Genomic DNA, 24,015 nt, shown 5'->3' on the forward strand with positions numbered 1-24,015 from the left:
TGAAGTCACCTCAAGGAATTCTCAAAGTTGGTTAAAGTCACTCAGCCCCACTCTCACACTCCTACCAAGGTGCCAGTTCAACTGTCCCTTCAGAGTGATGTATTCAGGATTATCTGGCTGTAAATAAAGGTGGCATCTGCCAGGAAGGTTCTGGCCCTGGTAGGGTGTTCTGATTTCAGCCTGGAGCGAGCCTTCCCGGCTCCTGCACGGGATGCCCCACATGCTGCTGTGACGTCTGCCCTGCCTCACGGGCATTGGCCCTGTGCCTCCACTGCACCTGTCCCATCCAGGCTCCCACCTCGCCGTTCAGAGGTCCGATGGATCTTCCTTGAGGGGATGTGGGTCTGTGAACTATTCCTCTGGACCCTGCCCAGAGAGTGTTTTGCACATAGTAGATGCTCCACAAATGTCTTCCCTCTGTACGTACCTTCTCTTCGTAGAAGGACACCAATCACATTGATTGGGGCTCACCTTAATGACCTCACTTTAATTTGATTACCTCTGTAAAAACCCTAGTTCCCGATAAGGTCTCGGGAGAAATGTACACAGGAAGGAGGGAAATGTGATGGGAAGAGACTTGCCACATTCTGTCCCCAAAGAAGCAGGTGGGAAAAGGGGAGCATCTGTACCTTACCAGGAAGGTGGCACAGAAGCATTGGGGGACAGGAAGCATTTCTACGTGGCCAGAGGAAATCGGAAGCCATCACCACACCTAGAAAGTTTCATCTGTTTGCTCATTCGCTCACATGTGTCTCCTGTGGTCAAGCAGTGCTGGAAGGGCCACGGCATAGTGGTAAACAAGACAGGTAAGGTGAGGAAGACTAGCAACAAGGAAGGAAGGAAGGAAGGAAGGAAGGAAGGAAGGAAGGAAGGAAGGAAGGAAGGAAGGAAACAAGTAAGACATTGCAGATGGTGACAAAGTACAGCCAGGAGGGAGCGGGGAGTGATGGCCTGGGAGGTGCCATTTTTGGAATATTGGTGAGGAAGGGCCCACTGTGAAGACGATGCTAGGGCAAGGGCTGAAAGTGGCGAGATGAGGAAGGGAGCTGTGGAGTTTGGTCTGGATGTAATCTGCAGTATGTATTGTATGACCAAGAAGAGATGTCAGGTGGCAATTAATCTTCCTAATGTGCAATTCGTCAAAGTAGGGCATTTGGTTTATACGGCAACTGGAATCCCAAGAAACTAACAAGAGTCAACCCTTCTGAACAGTTCAATTCTCAGTGTGCTGACAAAATTCAATTTAGTCCTAGTGTTCTTCAATAAAAGGGACCAGCGTTCTTTGAAGAAATGGTTGATTCCTTGTGGTACCAGCAAGTAAGGAAGTGCTCAAAAAAGAATGCAGCCATGTGGAAGGGACACTGGACCCCACAGGGAAGAAGCTCCCAATAGCCAAAGCTGAAACAATTCAAGCAACAAAATAAATAACTGGAGTGTTGAATTTTATTTGGTTATTTGTTATTTTTGGTGGTCGGCTGGGTATGGGATCTGTACCCTTGACTTTGGTATTATCGACACCATGTTCTAACTGATTGAGCTTCCAGCCAACCATAATGCTAACCCATAGAAGACAATAAATAGCCACAAGTCCACACTGATGTGAATAATTGGATAAATCAGTAAATGAGGGAGAAGCAAAGACTCTTTTTTTACAAAGAAATTCTAACCGATAAATATGGAAGGGAGACACAAGATCGCCATTCGAATACCACACTAAAAATTGTTGCAGGCAAGACCCCCAATGAATGGTAAAATTAGTGGGTGATAAAGTCACTCTGGAAAAAAAATTGTTGGGTGAAAGATGGAAGAGAAAGAATTCATATAGTCTCAAAGTAATTCCCCCAAGATATTTATTAAACACAAGAGTAAGATTAAATAGAAAGGAAAATCGCTTTACATGAAAGAAATCAGCGGATACTCCCTCATCCAAGTGATGGAGCCCAACATCCCCAGTCATGAGACATACAGACATTGTGAGCCCCTTGACCCGATGCACTGGGAAAGACATAATTTCTGTGCTATTCCAAAATGCACAACCTCTTTCTAATCATGAAGAAACATCTGGCAAACCCAAATTAGTGGACATTTTACAAAATATCTGACTAGGACTCTCTAAAAGTCTCAAGGTGATGAAAGACAAGGAAATACTGAGGACCTGTCACAGATTGGGGGAGACTAAGGAGATACAACTAAGGACAATGTGGGCTCCTGGATCCTTGACCAGAAAAAGGACATCAGTGGGAAAAGTTATGAAAGTCAAATAAGATCTGTAATTTAGTTAATTGTATTGTGCTGATGTTAATTACCATCATGGTTATGTCAGATCTTAACATTAGGAGTAGCTGGGTAAAGGGCATATAAGAATTCTTTGTACTATTTTGCAAGTTTTTGTAAGTCTAAAATGAGTTTCAAAAACAAGTTTTCAAAATCAAGATTAGTATTAACTTTCCAATGAAAATTCTATGTAAAGATGTTAAAACCTTGCAATTGTCTGGCCTGCCCAAGTCGACCCCAGGGGTTTCAGAGCAGATAATGATGGCATGTAGCAGGGAAAACAATCTTTTGGAATATTGGATTTACAGCACGCTGAGAAAATAAGCCTTCGGACGTTGAGGATTCTTCACCTGGGCCAACCCATAAATGTCCATACCGGCCTTGGTTTCTCTCCTGGTGGGTTGTTGGTTGACCTGGGATGACAGTGATCAACAGTAGAGGATCTCCAAGGCAAGCTGCAGAGCTACCCGTAATGACAGCATAACAGAGACCCAGGGGGAGCTTTAATTTGAGGAGGGGGAGAGGCAGAGATGAGCCATAGCACAGCGTTCAAGAGAGGCCAAATCTGGGGTTGTGCCGCTCTCTGGGTAAGACCATTCTTGGATTCTTTTGAGCCCAAGAGAAAATATTGTGACCCCAAGAGAAAGATGCCAATGGAAGATTTTCATGTTCCTCTCACTTGCTTCTAGTGGCAATGGCAGGTGGTACATTATCTTGCTGCTCTCCCTCTGTTGAAGGTGGGATTCTTCAAGGCTCTGAGCAGGAACCCCCTCCCACTCCCTCCTGCAGCACTTGGAAGGGATGCATGTGGAGATACTGCCTTAAGATAAAACCCATAAAAACTCACACTTTCGGGCCAGCCTCGTGGCTCACTCAGGAGAGTGCAGTGCTGTTAGCGCCATGGCCGCAGGTTCGGATCCCATATAGGGATGGCCGGTGCGCTCATTGGCTGAGCGTGCTGCGGTCAAAACCTAGCAGAGGTTGGCGATCTCCCTACCGGTCAAAAAAAAAAAAAAAAAAAAACCTCACACTTTCACCTTCTTTTCAAAGGTCAAGTGCTCTTTTTATGTGACATCTCTTCACTGTTTAAAGATTGGAATGCACAAAAAAGAATGATGAAAATAAGTATTTTGCCACCCAGAGGTGACATTTTTAAGTACTGCCTTCCAAACGTTTATCCATACATACGTGGGTGTCTTTTAAAAACAAAACTGGTGTCATACAACTACAAACTCATACACGGACATATATTCTTTTGCATCCTCTCTCCACTTAAAATACAGTGAAAATTTCCTGTTATTAAAACAAATGTTGTATAGGGTTGAATAATATGATATATCATCGGAATTATGACATGTACTTGTGTATCCCCTCTTGCTTCATGTACTGTCTCCAGATTTTCCTTATTCCCAGTATAATAACACTGCACGTGAGCACTGGCACCCAGACACTTTGATCCCACATCTCTGATTTATCCACTACAATCTATTCCAAGAATTGAGAGATTGGGTCAGAAGACACAATGTTTTTATTATTCTTGATAATCATTTACCAATACATTTCTATGTTTGTATCTTTATTTGCTCCATCATTTTTTTCCAATTAAAAAAAGTAATATTGAACCTTAAAACATAAAGAGAAAAATCACTAGCAATCCTGGTATTCAGGTGCATCTTGATTTATATCTTTCCAGCATATTTTATGATAGGCAAAAATAAGACCATACTATATATACTTATGGTTTTGTTGTCTGCATTTTGGATTCAACCCTATAGGGACATCTTCGCTTGTTCTTCAATTCTCTCCTGCTTTAATATCAGCTAAGTATTACAGTGAATGAATGACTGCACTTTAACATATACTAGCTAGGTATTAAAGTGTATTTGTATACCAGAACTAATTAATCCCCACTGCTTGACAGCTTTTTAATGAAATCTTTTTATTGTTTTATTATTTTAAAAAATAATGCTTATGACAGAAATATTTGAAACCAGTGCACAGCCAGACACCATTTTAAAAAGTCACAATTTGAGTGTCATAAATAAACACAATGTTGAGTGAAAAGCCAGTCGCACAGGAATGCCTACTGCCTGATTCCCGTTTTGAAATACAGGCAAAATTGAGCTGAGCTGTTTGGGGATGCATGCTGAGGTGGTAAAACGATAAAGAAAAGTGAGGAAGTGGTGATACTGTATGTCTTAAACTGAGTGGGGGCTACATGGGCATTTGCCCTGTCGTGGGTCATTGAGCTGTACACTTTGATGTTGTGTGCTTTTCTATCTGTGGTGATTCTTCACAATACAAATAGCTTTAAAAAAACTCATAATCTCTCAAGCCTAGTTAAAAATTTCTCTTAATAACAGCAGTTAGCCTCCCAGTTCAATTCATACTCATGATTGTATTGTACATACTATTTTGTAATATGCTGTTTATACTAGATATATTGTGAACATCTTTCTTTTGGTCACATGCAATGGCAACTAGAATGGCTATAAGCAAAAACACAAAAAGTAAAAAATGTCGAAGAAGATGTGGAGAAAATGAAACCTTTGTCCATTGCTGCAGCCAGTTGGGGAAACAATTTAGCAGTTTTAACAATTTAAACAGTTAAATATAGTCACGGAGCCCGGGCGTGGACGCCCCTTCCACAACCAGGCACACCGACAGCCCCAAGCAGCATGCCAAGAACATCACCTCCATGTGGGTGGCCCACCACAGCCACCACAGTAACCACGGCTGCTGCAAAAGTGGCTAGACACCACAACCACCACACAGATGGTCCACCAGCCACTGGAGTGCATTGACATAAGGAGAGTCACCAGGAGAGACCAAAGAAAAGAACAGCATATCTCTGTCCACAAAGCCCATTCCAGAGTGACAGAAGAAGCTTGTGCTCTATGATATAGCATTGGGGGACCTGAACACACATCTCAGCGTTGGACAGATCATCTACGCAACAAATCAACAGAGTAACCATTACTCTTTCAGAGGGAGAGAAGAAATCTAGGGTAATTAGAGGGGGGAGACGGGAGGGAGGGGGGATTGGGAGAGATTGGACAAGGGGCATAAAGAATAAGTACAGTTTGTAACAACATACATACTAGTATATTGACTTGATCAACATATGTCAATGTTGAAACCCCAAAATATGTGAACTCAATTATGATTCAATAAAAATAAATAAATAAATAAGTTAAATATGCAATTATCATATGATCCACCAATTCTACTCCCAGGTAACTGCATGAGAGAAATGAGAACCGATGACCATACAAAATTTTGTATACACACGTTTACAGCATCATTTTTCATAGTAGCCCAGACATGGAATCAATCCAAATGTTCAAAAATTGATGAATGAATAAACAAACTGTGTACCGTGTACCTCCATATAGTAGAATACTATTCAGCAATGCAAAGGGACAAACTTCTCATACATGCTACAACATGTATGAACCTTCAAAACACTATGCTAAGTGAAAAGCACGAAATATTACAGCTCGTATGACTCCATTTATATTTTCCATGTTGGTATGTAGCTCCATTGCATGGGTACAGCATAAATGATTTAACCAAGCCCTACAGTTAGACTCAAAGTTGTTTCTCGTTTTTCAATATAACAAACTGTGATGTCCATCTTTGTGACTAAATATTTGTGGCCAACCTTAATTACACCTGGTGACCAATGCCCAGAAGTGGCATTGCCTGTTTGCAGGATTGTGCATTTTCAGGCTTTTGACAAACGTTGCCAAATGGCCCTTCACAGGGTTTGCTCAGCCTGTGCCCCCACCAGGAGAGCAAGAGGGTCAAATGTCTCCTTTCTCAGACACTCATATGCACTTCCCTCCTGCTACTTCTCACTCATGGGCACTGTCCCCGGCCCAAGGAGCCTACTCTCACAATGCTCTGTATTTGTTTTCATTTCCGCAGGGAACGTTGCTGCCATGATCTTGTTCATCAACAGTGCCAATTGCCAAGTAGCAGGTTTTGCCCTTTCCAGCATAGGATGGATCCTCTGCATGTCTTCCATGGGCTTTGTGGAGTGGCAAATATGGCACATAGATGACTGCTCCCACGCCACCTCTTGCCTTGCCAGTGTGGGAATCTGGAGAGTCTGTGTTTACCACTATAACTTCAGCAAAGCCAAAGTTTGCTACCAATACACCTACCGTGACACCTTCCTTCCTCCTGCTATCCATGCAGCTCAACACCTCCTGGTGGCTGCTGCCATTCTAGGGCTCTTGGGGAGAGCCTTCAATATCTTTGCACTTAGGAATGTGTACATGGGGATTCTTCAGAATAATGCCACCTGCAGTCCATTCATTGCTTCAGGAATTCTGAACATAACTGCTGGTGTCTGTATCTTAATTGCTGTGCTCTGGAATTACTACTCCATCCTGAACCCGAAGGGTATTGCCTTCCCGCCAGCTTACCATTTGCCCTTCAAGCCAGATACTCAGGAAATTGGGAGTGCCATTATAGTGGCAATGATAGCTGCCTTCCTGATGTTTTTAAGTGGATTGCTTTTCCTCTCTTACAAATTTCCCCTGGACAGCCGAGTACATCCCAGTGTTTGAGAAACATGCATTTCCAGGTTTCATTGGCTTTGCAAGTCCAAGATTCCCAGGGGTTTATGGGAAGTTTTACCAGGATGCTCTACCAAGTAATTCCAAGTACTCAAGATGAAGGCAAATGTAGTTTGTGACAAAAACTGGCCAACCGTTTCTTTTTGTTATCTTGTGCATCTGTTCCCTGATTAGGTGGTTGAATTAGGAGCTTTCATTAAAAAACAAGCAAACAAAAAACCTTTCTCACATGCCAGTTGGTCTTATTGGATCTGGATTTTAATTGTTGTCTAAAGTAGATAGTCAATACTATAAACCTGCTGTATGGAAGTAAGAGTTTCTGAGTACCTAAACCTCTCACATCCCCCTCATAAGCTGCTGCCAGAAACAAGAATGAACCTTCTATCCTATGCCATGGTAATAACATCTCCCTATCAAATGAAGTTTTCCAAAATGTGTGAAAGTAGAAAGGAGAGTCTAAGGAACGTTACACATGCATTACCAGACTCAACAATTACCAACAATTATTAGTGATTTTAGCTTTCTCTCCACTTGCTTCCCCCTTTTAAATCTGTTTATTTCTCCTAAGTATTTTAAAGTAAACCCCAGACATCATGTTCCTTCATCTCCATGTACTTCAATATTACTCTCTAAACATGGACATTTTCTTGCAAACCATATTAAATCTAAAATTTAACAATTATTCCTTGTTATCGTCAAATACTCAGAATTTTTAAATACCTCAAAAATAATTCTGTAGTTTTATTTGTTACACACAAGCCACTCTTTCTGCCTTGTAAGTCTTATTCTAACACACACACACACACACACACACACACACACACACACACACACACACACACACACACACACACACACACACACACACACTCACACGGCACCCCCCCACCCCCAGCCTGTTTTGTTTGGTTTTTTGATGATTTGGATTTGCTGAAGAAAGAGGGTCAATTGTCCTGTCACTTAACTTGTTACCGCTAGAGGCTCAATTAGATCCCTGGTGACCTCTCTGAGGAAGACCGTTTCATAGGTGGTGCCCTGCACTGCAACCTGAACGCATCATAGCAGGTGGCACATGGTCCTTGTTCATTTTCATGATGTGAAGACTGATCAGTGGTGGATCCAGGAGGGGAAAGTCTGATCCCTCTTGCAAATTTTCTCATCACACCTCCCCCTGTCTCTAACAGTTTCATCTATTGACTGTCCTTGTTTGGATGAATGATCACAGTAAGGATCGCAAGCGGTGACATTCTAACATGAACATTCTTGCCGGATTTATTAGCGGGGATGCTTTTGTAAAGACTTTTCCCTCATTAGCTGTGGTCATTTGCTTCGTCCAAAATTCAGGGCTGGCCGGTTAGCTCACTGGTTAGAGCGCGGTGCTGGTAACCCCAAAGTCAAGGCTTTGGATTCCTGTACCAGCCAGCCACCAAGAATAAATATTTGCTGAATAGAGGATGAAAAGATGGAGTGAAACTTAACTACACCATTTAAAAAATAAATTAAACAAATAAAATTTAGTGCCCACAAAATGTCAGGGTAAATACTTTATTTTTTCCCTCTAATTGGTTTCTCCAGTAGACAGGGAGAATGTCCTAGTTACCTTCGGTGTTGCCCAATGTATTTGTTTTTTGTTTTTTCTATTTCAGTTTTTTCTTTCTCTTTTTTGAGTATCAACAACTCTTGAGTCTGAACTCATGAGATTGTTTCTGTGTTTTTATCATGGACATTTTCAAATACATTAAAACCTAGTCTCTATTTTCTCAGCTTCAGTAAGTATTAATATATGATTAGTCGTGTTTTATCCCTATCCTTACTACCTGCTCTGACTGCAGCCTTGGATTATTTTGTAGTAAGTCACTGGCAATATATTATTTTATCCATAAATACTCCATTATATATTTCTAAAAGATAAGGACCCCTCCTTTCTTTGACAAAACCACATTGCCAGTATCACACCAAAAAGGTTAACAATAATTTCTTAATGTGCTCAAATACCCAATGTTCAAATTTCCCTAATTGTCTCATAAAGGTTTTAACAGTAACTTGAGGGTTTGTGTATGTTCGAAATGTTTTTTCAGTTGCATTCATTACTCCTTTTTATGATCAAATTGTACCATCTTTGGCAGTGAAGCCATGGGACACATATGTCCATTCACTTGTCTCCATTGATATTTTCTTAGAGCAAAAAAAATAAATCTGTATTCAATACAATCATAACATTCTATTTGCCTCATGTAACCGCTCACTTTATCAACAAAATTTTTTCTTTGAAAATGTGTTATGGAGAGAAATATTGAAGTTAAAACATATTTATTTACTCTTTTCTAATTCCCTTTTATACCGGAGGTTCTTAACCTTATGAAAATTCTCCCCAGAACAATGCCCATGCACATAAAATTATGCAAAAGTTCATAACCCTCTTGGAACCTATTCATGGATTTCATTTTCAAAATAACTGACAATTCCCCAAAGGTTTTTTTTTTTTTTTTTTTCATTTATGGGCTAGAAACTTTCCCATCTCATAATCTTCAGGTTATTTTTTAAGCAAATTAACTTTACCGATTAAAAACATGCCTAGAATATTAATGAGCACAGATATATTGTGCTAAAGACCATTTTCTTAAACAGCCATGAGTGTCGGTTCCCATACTTAAAGTTTAAGGAAAAAAGTAATTCTCATAAAATCAAAGTCATTTTCCTTTCTTTCCAAAACATGACTAAAATGCAAGTTAATATTTGAAAGGGAAGGATGTTGCTGCAGAAACACTATCTCAGGAGCGCAGGAAATGCTAAATGCAGTGAGATCATGTAAGCATCTCACAGACGTGACTCCTGTGGTCTGCACGCTGTCAGTACGGGGCTTCCCGTTCATCCTTTTTGTTTCGTTCTTAAAAATACTTTATTTAAATAATTTTTCTAAGACTTGGTTGAAGTACAATGCACATACCATAAAATTCACCTTTGAATGTGTACAATTCGGTGCTTTTTAGTATATTCACAGAATAGTACAACCATCACCACTGCCTAATTGCAGGACATTTTCATCATCCCAGGAAGAACCCCCAGACCCATTAGCAGTCCCTATTAGTCTCTGAGGCTTTCTATTCTGTCCCTCAACAAGATTTCCCGGGTGTATCTTGTACGTGTCCGGGCAGAAGACCTTGAATCCAACCTGCTATTCCTCAGTGAGCCCTGGACATGGGGATCGGATTTAGAAACCACAATCTGGGTACCGGTGGTACCTTTTCTCCTGAATTGTCACCATATCTCGATCTCTTTAGTGGATAAGACTAGGATATATGAATTTCTGAGATGAAAAAAAATCATTATGAGTTTCAATTCATCCTTAACTTACCGGATTGTTGTTTAGCTGCAATTATATTCTGCATTTCTTTGTCACAGATTCAAAACCCAACAACACTGACATAATTACTTATTTGCTTCTATAATATAGAAAATTTTTAAAATATTACCAATATCATCATTAAGCATAATAGATAAAGTTTAAGGTTTCTTTGAAGCTCCATTTGTCCCCAAAATTGATTGTACTAGGCTTCTATAGGCAAAATACTGCATTCTAAAGTTATTTGGTATAAAAATTTTCTTTGTATGGTTATATCACCAACTTGATAAGCAATTAAGTTTATTCCTTTCAGGGAATAAACTTATTCCTATTTTTATATATATTTTTTAATATATAAAATATATTATATATATATAAAAGATATATTATTTTAATAAAAAATTGTTCCTATTTTTAGGGATTACTTTGTCTTTTTTATATAGTTTTCCTTTTGAATATGTAAAATATTTACATAATTTCAAAGTTAAATTTATATAATCAGGTTCATTCAGAAAAAAGTCTAAATAAACTTCTGTTCCCATCCCCATTGTGTTCTGTCCCACTGTAGATAACATTTTAATTTTATATTTCCGTATTTTCAGTTGCACGTATAAGGGCATGTGTTCACATTTATTCCACCTCTTATAAAATGCTATCATAGTGTGTATATAGCTTAGCACTTTGCTTTTTTCACTGGGCAATACATTCTTGGAGATCATTCTATATGTAAACATCTTTCTTATTGATTTTATGGCTGCAAAGCATTCTATTGTGTGGATGTGCTCTGATATATTCAATCAGTTATGTATGTATATATGTGTGTGTGTGTGTGTACATATTATAACTTTGTGCATATACATTTTTGTATTTTTGCCAGTATATCTTTGGGATTCCTAGGACTGCTGGATCAAACAGTCAATACACCTGTAATTTTAAAAAACATTTCTAAATCTTCCACTATAGGGGGTTTAGTGGATTGAATTATGTACCCACAAAACTCATTGAAGCTTGAATTGTGTCCCCCACATTTTATGTATTAATCCCTACTGTGGCTGTTAAGAGAGTGGGAAATCCTATTATGGTAATTGAAAGGTGGAGTCTTGAAGAGGTGATTGGATTGCAGGACTGTGCAGTAGTGGATGGATGAAAAATGGTGGTCAGGGGCCTGGTTCTGAGGGCTTTAAAAGAGGAGGAGAGTCTCTCTTTCTCTCTCTGCTCTCTCTGCTTCCACCATCTTGCAATGTGAGACCGCTGAGTCACTGTTGCCAGCACCAGATGCACTTTGGACTTCCTCACCTCAGAAACTGAAAGCAATAAATTTTGTTTTCTATATAAATCACCCAGTTCCATGTATTCTGTTATAAACAACACAAATGGACTAATACAGGGGGGATCCATTTTGCACTCCCATGAGCCAGCTATGAAAATGTCTGCTTCCTCACAGCCCTGTCAAAGAATACATTGTAAAACACTGAATTTTTCTTGAATATGATTGGTGAGAAAGGCTATCTCTGTTATTTCAATGATCTTTTTTTTAGTGAGGCTGAGTACTCCTTCAAATGTTTGAGGGCTATTGTTTTTTTCTCAGTGTTGTCTGTCAGTTGTCTGTTGCTGTGAAACAGATTCCCGCAGCACTGAGTGGCCTCAAGCAATGCACATTTATTACCTGGCAGCTTCTGTGGATCAGGAGTGTGGGCACAGCTTAGCCGGGTCCTCTGCTTCACGGACTCTCACAAAGCTGCAATTAAAATGCCAGCTGGGCCTGTGGTCTCATCTGAAAACTCAGTGGGGAAGGATCCACTTCATTACTCGCTTACACTGTTGTTGGTGGGATTCATTTCCTTAGTTCCTCACACGCTACGGGCCAGAGCCTTCAGTCCCTTACTGTATGGGCCTATGTCCATAGAACTTCTTACAACATGGCAGAGCAAGTAAGTGAGACAGCCAGGGACAGGCAGCAAGGGAGAGAGCAGTAACGAGAAGGAAGTCACGATGTTTGTTTAATCGAACCACAGAAGTCACATCCCATGGCGTTTGCCATTTTCTATTCATAGAAGCAAGTCACTAGGTCCAGCACATGCTCTGTAGGAAGGGGTCAGGGGCATGACTACAAGTTAGGTGGGGATCTCTGGGGCCATGTCACAAGCTGCCCGCCACAGTATCAAATTATGTTTCTAGCCCCTTCCTCTGCTGACATGTTGGTATTCTTGATTTTTAGAAACTCTTAATATGTTATGGAAATTTGCCCTTAGACTTGCCTTTGGAAAAGACTAGAATGAGTTATTCTGGAAAGAGAGACACAAGGCAGCCTTTTGTGGCCCTCTGAGCTGCACAGTCTATTATTTATGTTTCTGTTGGGACGTAAGTGACTGTACATGTGTGGGGGGCACAGGCTTGAATATCTGTAGCCGTGTGCAGCATGCGATGCTCCGACCAGGATAATTGGCACACTCGGCATGACACCATGTCATCGTTTTGGGTGGCCCTTTACCAGGCCCTCCCTTGGCCATCTCCCCTCCCCCTTTCCCACCTCGGTCCTTTTCTCTCCTTTGCAAAGTATAATTGGGATCCTTGTGTCTTTCCTTCTTTCTTTTTAAATTTATTTTCCAGCTCCCAGTTATGAGTGAGGACACGTGGTGTTTCTCTTTCTGTTGCACATTCTATTTCATCCCACTTCTATCGGCCTTTAAACTCATTATCTACTTGTATAGATCCACGATCCCTTACCCAGAATTTAAAGAATCCAGAACGTCCTAATCAGCATGGCTTTCCCAAGTTTGGTTCCCATTTGGGGGCAAAACCTTATTCATTTACGATATGAGGCCATCATAGCTGTTATGCCTCCATTTTGTCTGCATTATCGTGTTTCCCCAAGAAATGTTAATCTGCATGTGCCCAGGATCCTGCCCCAGAAGCTGCTGAGGGGGCTTTGTCTTTTACAGTGTACGTACCCTATTTCCAAAATTTGGAAAGGGATGAATTCGGAAAGTGCTTGGCCCCAGTGGCTTGAGATGAGAGTGTAAACCTGCGTGTCTCACTCTCCTACCTGGTGTAAGCCACTGAGCGCTTTGTATCTCTCCCCGGGCTGGTGCTGCCCTCACCGTATGTGTTCAGTGACTGCCAGGTTAATGAGAGAAGCTTCCTATGTAAGTGACAGCCCATGGCATGTTCGTTCCTGCTCTGGTGTTGGGGCCTGCGTGGTCACCGCGTTCCTGCGTGGCTGCTGCGTTGTGCATTCCCTTCGCAGCACGGGTGACTCCTCTTAGTGGCTTGTGCTGGTTCCTCCAGGCAGCTTAGCTGGGGTCATCGATCTTGCAGTCGAGTGGATGACAGACCTGAAAGAAGGTGTCTGCCTGTCTGCCTTCTGGTACAGCCACGAGCAGTGCTGCTGGACTTCCAATGAAACCACTTTTGAGGACAGAGACAAGAGTCCACGGTGGCAGAAATGGTCTGAGCTGCTGGTGAATCAGTCAGAGGTGGGTGCCTGGGCAGGGTCCTCCTCGGGACTCCCACCATTCCACATGCCCTTGGGACCCTGCCGGTTGATTCGTGAGTGTCATTTCACCTTCAAGTGTCTGTTGCGATGATAGTCCATGGCGTAATACTAGTGTGACTTGCTCTTCTCTAGCTCTGATGCAGCCACCCAGACTTTAAAAGCCTTGTATTTGGCTTTATTTTTCTTACTGAACGTAGTTTGTTGATCATGCTGAAGAAATAGCGTTAATTTTTATACCTTTCAATTGAGGTGAAAATATGAATTATCTTTTTTTAGAATAACACCTTTAGTGAGATATAATTCACATTCCATATTTAAAGTGTACAATGAACCATCATCACAATCTAACAGTAGAACATTTTCATCAACCCGAAGAAACCCTGTACCCGTTAGTCATCACTCCCATGACCCCCCAACGCACTAGCCCCTGGCAACCGCTCTTATTTCTGTCTCTATAGATTTGTCTATTCTGGAGATTTCATGTAAATGGAATCATATAGTGTGTGGCTTTTTTGTCTGACTTCTTTCACTTAGCGCAATGTTTTCCAAGTTCCTTCATGTTGTAGCATGAATTAATACTTCATTCCTTTTTATAGCTGAATAATATTCCACTGTATGGATATACCACTTTTTTATTTTAAAATCTAATTGTTCACATTTGTGAGGGGATATACCACATTTTATTTATCACTTTATCAGCTGATGAACATGGGTTGCTTCCACCTTTTTGCTATTATGAATGATGTTGCTATGAACATTTGTGGACACATGTTTCATTTCTCTTGAGTGTATACCCAGGAGTGGAATTGCTGGGTCAGATGGCAACTCTGTGTTTGACCTTTTGAGGAGCTTCCGGACTGTTTTCCACACTGGCTGCACCATTTTACCTTCCCACCAGCAGCGCATGAGGGTTCCCATTTGCTCTCCTTCTTGCTAACACTTATTATTATCTGCTTTTGATGTTAGCCATGCTAGTGGGTATGAACTGGTACCTTATTGTGCTTTCCGTTATCTTCCACTACATTTTATGAGCGCATTACAGAGGATGTTCCGGGCCTTCTGTGAAGAGAATGTCCCAGGCACAGGGGATGTGGTGGTGAACCACAGACCTAGTGTTTGCCTTCAAGGCACTTAGAGCTTCACATCTTTATAAAAATCTTAGCTCAGGAAAGGGTTAGCTTTTACCAAATTCAGTGCTTACTACAATGACTATGGGTCATTGAAGGATCAGCAAGCCAGGTGACGGGAGCTACGAGCCAAGCTTCACAATAGGGGTAATGTGAGGACCGTTCAAGCTAGAACTGTTCTTGGAAGGTACATGTAATCTGTTTATACGTCTCCTCCCTGCCCCACTGTTTTTTTGCTGGACCAACTTACCACAGCTGAAGACATTTGGAATGCACTTTGCCATTTTGTTAAACCCCTTTCTCAGTGGAATTGAAAATGAATTTCTTCAGATCTCAGAAGTAGACAGAGGTCTTGAAATCTCACACATTCTCAGTGCTCTCTGTTCTTTCCTAAAAGAAACTCTCTACTTGGGTTGATGGGCGTGGGCAGGCGGAGGTGGCTGGGTGCCGTATTTTATTTCTTCTCTCCTACTTGCAATATGTATTTTGGGGAAATATGACCATCCATCTTTTCAACTACTTTTAATATCTATACTTTGGTTCAAAGAATTACTGTTAGTAGGAGTGAGAAGTTATTTTTAGCCTCCAAAAAATGTGCATACTTAAGTGGGTGAAAGATATTCCTCTGTCCGATTTCTCACCACATAGGGTGAGAATATATGTGCTTGTAAAGGCCAGAGCAGTCTTCTGGAACGTGTTTTGCATTTAATAGGAACACACGTGGCTGTGTCCATGGCCTGACTTGTAGGTGACCTCTCTTTCCTTCTCCCCTCACTTGTGTCATCCAGATCGTAGCAAGAAGCTGAGGCCTAAAGAAATGCGGACTCCACTCAGCAGACCAGGTCCTCAACCCAAAAGACCCCAGACTATGTCTTTGGTTCAGAAAAATACTCGCACAGACCACATAATTTGGAATCAGTGAAATATTCTGAGGGAGATGATCAAGTTTCCCCTCAAGTAGTGCCTCTCAAATGGGACCTGAGACTCTGCATTTCTGGCAAGCTCCAAAGGCATGCTGAGGCCGCTGGGCCAGGCAGCTCACCTGAGTAGCAGCATTCCAAACCACAGCTCCCACCCTTGCTCATCATCAGTGCGGTTGCTTGCTGGGGTGTGAGCATGGCCTCAATGAAAGCTAGGAGAGACCAGTCCACCGCAGACAAGAAAGACAGGCCTTCCAGGCTCTGAAGACAGAATTTTCTGCATCACACCATTCATTAGCTCTAGTGCAAGTGGTGGTTAAAATCGAGTGTCATTCATGGCTTCCGTTGCCTCTGAGACATCAGCCGGTGGAAGGTGCACGTGAACAGCTCCTGGAGGAACACCGGTGCTGGGTGGTGTGTTCCCATTTCAGCGATGGCGACAGCCGATAAAACCGACTCTGGCCTTTTTGTTTTTACAAGACAGGGACTGGGCCTGCCCGATCCCATCAAAGCGTCTGCTCTCCCGACAGAGGGGTGGCTTTGGTATGTTGCTCAGGTTTGCCATGGCTCATGTCCTCTTCCTTTGTGTCTGTTTAGGGTGCCAGTGCTTACATTCTGAATTACTTAATGTACATCCTGTGGGCGTTGCTGTTTGCGTTTCTGGCCATCTCCCTGATGTGCATGTTTGTGCCATATGCCTGTGGCTCTGGCATACCTCAGGTGAGTCGTGGCTGAATTTCTTTTGTACCAATAATAAGAATAGCAAAGACTTCCATAGCACTGTTGTGCCAAGCACAGTTCTGAGCATGAACTCATTTTACTACCTCATTTACTCCTCACAGTAGACTATGAGGCAGGTCCTATTATTGTGCATTTGGTAGCTGAAGAAATTAGCACAGAGAGGTTAAGGAACTTGCCCAAGGCCAACAAGCTGGTCAACTGTGAGTTCAGGATTCATACTCTGTATCCAAGATTTCTGCTTTATCGCTTCTCTGATGATTAAACCATTGTTGTAGTAAACCAGGCATAACTCTTAAGGCCTGTGGAATCAGAGTTCATTAACCACGCGCATAAATAGGCACTGGGATGACTTGGAAGTGCGCCTATGATATAATGTGAAAAAAGGGCAATAGCGGAGGTTTGTTGCTGAGAAAGTTTACTGATGATTAAACTCCTTTGCCACATTCTGCTCTTCTGATGACCAGGTAATAGCAATCTTTACAAAACTTAATTTCACTTCTACTGCATGCACTGTGAATTTACCCTTCTGAATTTAGCGTTCTTATAAATAGTTTTCCACACTTTCATGTAACCAAAGAATGAGGGAAGTGACCTCATCAATCAAGGGGAGTGCCTGAGACTGAACTTGAAACCTGCAAGGATCTACTGGGCAGAATAATGTTAAATTGAGCTGATTCGCAAAGAGCCCAGACAGTGAAAATTTTAGCCAGAAATAATTTTAAAAATTCTCGTTTTATCCCTCGAATCAAGGCAATTCAGTTCTTCAAGTTGGTGCTGCAGCAAGGCCCACAGGCGGTAGAGATGGTGAGTATGAAGATGTAGTTCTGCACCAGTTGTGGCGACATGTCCCAACCCTTGGGTGGTGCCCTCCACCACTGACGCTGGTCCAGGCAGTTACAGGAAGGGCTGAGTCATTGAAAGATGGTCAAAAGAAAAATTCAATATGGTCTTGTTTCAGGAAAGTTAGGGGAAATTTCTTAATATGTCATGCTGAATTTTTGATGGTTTATATTAACAAATTGCTTCAGGAACCCAAAAATCAAGCCGTATAACCATCCTATTTTCTCAATACAGCCAGTTCTGCTATAGTGTGACATATACATTCCTAAACATCACCATGCCATGCAAAATCACGCAATTAAAAAAAAAAAGAGGACCTATGGAGAAAATGGGTTAGGAACACAATACTCAAAAACTTCATCAGTGATACATATAAAAAAAAATAGGCTAGGAAAAACAGCAGCACAGTTTTACACATTAAATGGCCAAGAAATATGTCAATACTACAATAAGTATCTTTCTTCTTGAAAAAACTTGAAGTTGGCTGTGGAAGTGGGCATCAGAAGGGCTGCAGCTTGTGAGTTACTGTGAAGGGGCTGCAGGAGGATTATCTGGACCTGGATGGGAAGCTGTGACAGCGGCGTGCACGGGTGTGGCTCCCCACACATGTGTGGACTGGTTGATGTTTGAGGCATGTGCGTATATGTATGTTTTGTGTTTTCCTACATAGCTCGGTTCAGCTGGGTATGGTGTTCTGCATTCACCTCATATTTCTCCCAGAGCAAATTGTGCATAAACAGACATGAAATTTGTGTTATGCTCAAATTCTTCCCTAATGTATAGATGGCATTGGAACAAATATGCATTTTCTAAACAAGTATTATAGCAGAGCTGACTGGGTAAGAGTCTCTCTTTCTGCTTCTGTTTGCTTTATCAGTAGAACCACTATCAACTATGCAAGGACTTCAAGAAAGTCGTGGAAATATAGACTTAAAATACAAATCTTTACACGAACTTTTCGAAGTATCCTCGTATATGAAATCATGTCTTCCCAGAACTTACTCTGAGTTGATGTTTCCGTTCTTTACAAGAAATGAACACTCTTCCAAATATTTACTTACCAGAAAGTGTTCTGGTTTTAAAGTTAAAAATACCAAGTCACAAATCCACTGCAATACACCTTGTGAAAGCCCTGCTTGCTTCAGTCTCAATGAATCCAAGTTAAAGCAAGTCATTGGATTTTGGCATCTATTGGGAATGAATTTGCCCTCTTTAGTCCCTAATTTGATCATGAGAATTTTGTCAAATCATTTTAGAGAATTACAAAATACATATTACACTGTTCAATTCACCACATGTCATGGCTGGCAAAGGCTCAGGTAATTTAGATGCTTGTAATTTTCTAAGTGGTATTACACTTTTAAACTGTACCCTGGGGTCCAAATCCACATTAACTAACTGAAACAAATTATAGAGAATTTTATTCAAGGCAACACAAAAGGGCAGGATTGTGGCAGGCATAATAAAACATCCCTTAAATAAAGGGATCTGAGATCCCCAGAGCACAGGATCCATTAGGCCAACTACCACCTGTTAAGGCCTGGTTTCACCACCACTAATTTGCCATCAGTTAAAGGCTCATTCAAGAAACACCAGCTGACTGCGCAGCTAGGAGGCCTCTGGTGTGTCCTGCAGGGAGGAGCTCATAGAATTCTTCAGGAAGACATGCACGACCTGCTCTGCTCGCATGGGCTCTTTCCCTCACCTGCTCCCTCTCCTTGAATTAGGATACGGATCTGTCCGTAGTTCCTGAGATGAAAATGGTCCTGTGCACACCCCTTTAACAATCTGAAGATTCGCTGACTTCATGACCTTCCCCAAGTCAGCACAGGTGACACGACGCTCAGTAGCAGGAATTCGTGAAAGGACCAAGAGTGTTTCAGGTCCGTCTCTTAAATATTGAGAAATTAGGGCTATCTGTGCTACATTTTCCTGGAATGGAGCAGTGGTTGTCCACCTGGGCTGCATTGTAGATTCACCTGGGGAGGCTGTGCAACTCCTCATACCCTGGATGCACCCGAGGCCAATTACATCAAATCTCTCTGGGGAGAGCCAGTTCTCAATATTTCCCGATTCCCAGTGATTCTGATGAGCGCTGAGGTTGTGAAGGGCTGTAATAGCTACTTGAGAAATTGATTACTTGGCAGAGCAGTGTCCACAAGGAGGCATTTTGAAGTTATGTAAATGGCACTGACAAGCGATCACACTGTCCCGTTATGTATTACACAATGGGAAAACAAATCGACCACAAACTACATGGAGTGACTCACTTGGTGTCTAGTTAATCTGTGATTTCAGGCATGTAAATTGCCAGCTTGGTGGTAAACATTCACTCCATTTTAGCCAATTGTGGGAGAGGTTGGAGGCAGAAGTTATGTAGCCATGGTAATGTTTCTGTATCCTAAAGGACACCGTTTTGGGGGAGAGGACCACAGTATATGAAGTTAGTCACTGAGATTGGCACTGAGTTGAATTCTCAAAGCCTTAGGCAATATGCTCAAGCACGCCTTTAGGAAGAAAGCCATTACTTGGCATTTACAAAATGCGGCAGGTCTGAAAATGGAGCAAGATAATGCTCCCTGTAGTCAAAGTCCTTTTCAATACAAGAGATATGATTAGGTGAAAGAAAAGGGGTTGCCATGGATTCAAACATCTGTATATCCCCCAAAGGTGCATTATTAGAACGCTGAGCATCTTCCTTTTCCAACGTTGTGTTAAGAATATTTTCAAACATATAGAAAAGTTGGAGAAAGTGGACAGTAAACACCCATTTTACCTATCGCCTCCAGCAGGGGCCAGCAAACTTTTCCTATAAAGGATAGAGAATCAGTATTTTAGGCCTATGGGCCAAGAGGCAGGATGGGGAAACTATTCTCACTGAAAGGCTAGTAATTTTTTTCTTACTTTATTTGATATTTCTATTACTATTTATATTACTTTAAATAATGTTAAAACCATTCTTAGCTTGTGGGTCATATAAAAATAGGCAACAAGCTGGATTTGGCCCATGGGCTATAGTTTGCCAACCCTTGACCTAAAGTTCAACTGACGTTTTGCTCTTGTAGGGGAGGCAGGATTTTACCTCGACCCTTTTAGGGGTTTTTGGCTGTGCCTGAGAATTAAATTGATGTAAGACAGATCCATAGGAGAAAAACATACAAATTTATTTAACATGTTTTATATGACATGGGACCCTTCATAAGGAAATGAAGACCTGAAGACGCAGTTAGAGTTGTGCACTCATATGCTGCATTGGACAAAGAGTAGTCAACTATGAAAATGTGACAGGGTAAAGGGGCTTGGGCTCGGGTAGTGACAGAGACGTGACTAGGAGGATAAGGGCTAGTCTAACAACGTTGGTTTGTACAGAATTCCTTCGGCCTCAACTTCCCATCCTTGATGATAAGAATGATGCTGTCCTACTCGTACAGGAAGGGCATCTTTCACATGTGAATTTCATCTCCTTCTTTTAAGAAACAAAATGAAGGTCAGAGCGAACTTGCACCTGCTGTTTTCTGAGTGCCTGTAACTCAAATAGTAAATCTGCCAGAGTGGCATACTCTGGGTGGCGTATTCTAAACTCCTTCACTCTGTTTGCTCTGTCAGGTAGCTGGCCAGCTCTCCCTGTCGTTTCTCTGGGATATCTTCCAAGAGTCAAAAGGTAGCAGTTAAAATCAGAGGTATATGAGGATACTTCAAAAAGTTTGTGGAAAAATGGAATTAAAGATAATACGAATCTTTTCATGAACTTTTTGAAGACCCCTTGTATGTCTCTTCTCAACACAGCAAAAGGTAATGTGAACAAGACAAAACATCATGAGTAAAATGAGACGTTAGAAGTGACTTATTCAGTCCTGTGATCTTTTAGTACTTTGGGAATTCTTAAGGTTTACTTGCATTGAATTTTTCAATGTTTCTCTTAATATAAAATTATATATTCATGTAAGTTTCTGTTAATACGATATAGACAAATGGAAAACTAAAAGAGCCTGTCTTCCACATGACTTTGTGAATCGAAACTTTAAAAGTGCCTCCCAGAGGAATTACAGCTATTTTCCTGGCCATGCATTGAAACAGTTCATTCCCTCTCATTCGCGATCCTCTGTTTCAGATCAAGACGATTCTGAGCGGCTTCATCATCAGGGTCTACTTGGGGAAGTGGACCCTGCTAATTAAGACGGTCACCCTGGTGCTGGTAGTGACATCCGGCCTGAGCCTTGGGAAAGAAGGGCCGCTGGTGCACGTGGCTTGTTGCTGCGGCAACTTCTTCAGCAGCCTTTTCTCCAAGTACAGCAAGAATGAGGGCAAGAGGCGTGAGGTGAGCCGGCCAGCTACCGCTGCAGGAAAGCGTTCTGCCCGCAGCCCCTCCATGGTCTCGCCTGCACACGCTGGTGTTCACGGAGGGCCCGGAGCTCATACATAACTGATTGCCTTGCAGGTGCTTTCAGCGGCGGCTGCGGCTGGAGTCTCCGTGGCCTTTGGTGCTCCGATCGGGGGTGTGCTTTTCAGTCTGGAAGAGGTGAGAAGGGGCAGCGGAGGGAATGCGTGGGGCTGAGAGGCAAGGACCCGTGGATGACTGGCACAGCAGTGAGCCTTCGTCTCCTGCCCTGTGAGGAGTACATTCAAAGAAGTTGCATAAGATTCCTGCAGTTAATTTAGGAGCTACAATTTCTGCCATTTAAAAATATTGTTTTAAAAATTGCCAACATGACTTGTTTTTGAAGATTTATAGTGACTCCTCTGTTTCTCAGAGCCTATTGAATTAAGCATTTTTCGTTTTGGTAACGCTAACGGATCATTCCAGAGGTTGGCTGGTTGGCAAACGATTTCCGTAAAGGGCCAAATGGGAAATATTTCAGGCACTGTGGGCCACACAGTTTCTGCTGCAACTGCCCAACTTGGCCATGTGGCATGGAAACAGCCATAGAAAACACATAGTTTGGGATTGGGCATGGCTATGTTCCAGGGGCACTGAAATTAGAATTTTCTTTTCTTAATATCCTATATGTGTGTGTGTATGTGTGTGTTTGTGTGTGTGTGTGTGTGTTCATCATTATGCAATTTTAACTTTCTTTGTGGCCTTTTACCGTGAAAGTAGAATTTTCTAGTTTTCACATGTCACAAAATATTGTTCTTCTGAGTAGTTCAACTCAAAAAAACCTTTTTTTCTCCTCCAACCATTTAAAAATGTAAAAACCATTGTTAGCTCGTGTGCCTTACGAATACTTTTGCTGGGTCGGAGTTGACCTGTGGGCCAGAGTTTTCCCACCCCTGAATCAAATCCAGAGGTTTATTTGCTTTTAGGAGGGTCTCTGTGCTATGAACAGAATTATGATTAACTATTTTTCTCTTAAAATAAGTGGCTTAAGCCACCTTGCTCAGTATCCATTTTACTTTTAGACACAATTAGATCCCTTTGGTATCTTCGTTGGTGCATTTTGTCATAGTCAAGCCTGGACTGACTGATGAAGTGAGTGCCGTTCGTCCATGTTTGGTCCCAGTGTGTCTCACGGTGGGCACCAGCAGGTGACTGCTGACCAAAGTGGCTGAACTCTGAGCAGCTCTTTCTCTGGCCAGTCTCTAATTTGTGACTTCTTCATCCCAGATCAGTTAGTACTTTCTCTCGGAGACATTGTGGAGGTCATTTTTCACGGCCCTGGTGGCGGCCTTCACGTTGCGATCCGTCAAACACTTTGGGAACAGCCACCTTGTTCTCTTTTATGTGGAATATCACACGCCCTGGTACATGCTGAACTCTTCCCCTTCATCCTGCTTGGGGTGTTTGGGGGCTTGTGGGGAACGCTCTTCATCCACTGCAACATCGCCTGGTGCAGGAGGCGCAAGACCACCTGGCTGGGGAAGTACCCGGTGCTGGAGGTCATTGTGGTGACTGCCATCACCACTATCATTGCCTACCGCAGTCCCTACACATGCCAGAGCATCAGTGAGCTCATTTTTGAGCTGTTCTATGACTGTGGGGCCCTTGAGTCCTCACAGCTGTGTGACTACATCAACGACCCCAACATGACCCGGCCTGTGGATGACATTCCAGACCGGCCAGCTGGGTTTGGCGTTTACACGGCCATGTGGCAGCTGGCCGTGGCGCTGATCTTCAAAATCGTCATCACCATATTTACCTTTGGCATGAAGGTAAGTGAAGGGGAAGAAAGTGAGGGTGGGTGCTGATGGGGGGAGGAGCCCATGTCCTTCTGGGGACAGCACCCTACTCTCCTGAAAAAAATTGTCATGGGAGGAAAAGGGGATACAACCTTTCTTGAATGTTCTCATGTGCTGGGAACTTGACATTCTTTCAATGATCAGGACACAATTCTTTAATAACCAACAAACCTGCGAAATGAGGTTTTAATCCCATTTTACAAGTGAGGAAGCTGAGGCTCAGAGACCCGGAGTGGCCTAATCAGACCCACAGCATATGGGAGACAGAGCTGGGCATGGAGCTCACTTCATCCCACTCCCAGACCAGGGGTGATCATAGCTTTGCCTGCTGGCAGGGTGATGCCACGAGGTGGGACAAGCCCGTGTGTGGCCCAGTTTGGATCGATGAGCATGCATTGAGCATCCGCTATATCTAGGCACTGTACTAAGTCCAAGGTGTACAGCACTCGAAACAGAATGCTGCCCCTAAAGAGCACATGCCTCTGGGAGAGACAGATGCAAACCCAGAGTT

General features: G+C 42.3%; 2 protein-coding genes across 2 annotated transcripts in view; both read left to right on the top strand.

Moving 5' to 3' along the window:
* The first annotated feature begins 6,218 nt into the window (after window positions 1-6,218).
* Window positions 6,219-6,851, top strand: LOC134368951 (claudin-34-like). The gene has a single exon (XM_063085189.1). The coding sequence runs from the start codon at window positions 6,219-6,221 to the stop codon at window positions 6,849-6,851; it is 633 nt and encodes a 210-aa protein (XP_062941259.1).
* Window positions 6,852-13,514: 6,663 nt separating this feature from the next.
* LOC134368934 (H(+)/Cl(-) exchange transporter 4-like) overlaps window positions 13,515-24,015 on the top strand; it is a 30,290-nt gene continuing 19,789 nt past the window's right edge. Inside the window, 6 exon segments of the mRNA XM_063085174.1 lie at window positions 13,515-13,679; window positions 16,344-16,466; window positions 21,439-21,645; window positions 21,766-21,846; window positions 22,933-23,074; window positions 23,077-23,477. Of these exon segments, the coding sequence (XP_062941244.1) occupies window positions 13,530-13,679; window positions 16,344-16,466; window positions 21,439-21,645; window positions 21,766-21,846; window positions 22,933-23,074; window positions 23,077-23,477 (1,104 nt within the window). The 5' untranslated portion in view covers window positions 13,515-13,529.

Source organism: Cynocephalus volans, chromosome Y (genome assembly GCF_027409185.1).
Source record: "Cynocephalus volans isolate mCynVol1 chromosome Y, mCynVol1.pri, whole genome shotgun sequence".
NCBI lineage: Eukaryota > Metazoa > Chordata > Mammalia > Dermoptera > Cynocephalidae > Cynocephalus > Cynocephalus volans.

Excerpts from the sequence above, each read along its gene's own strand:
- LOC134368951 (XM_063085189.1), top strand. The coding sequence starts at position 6,219 with ATGATCTTGTTCATCAACAGTGCCAATTGCCAAGTAGCAGGTTTTGCC.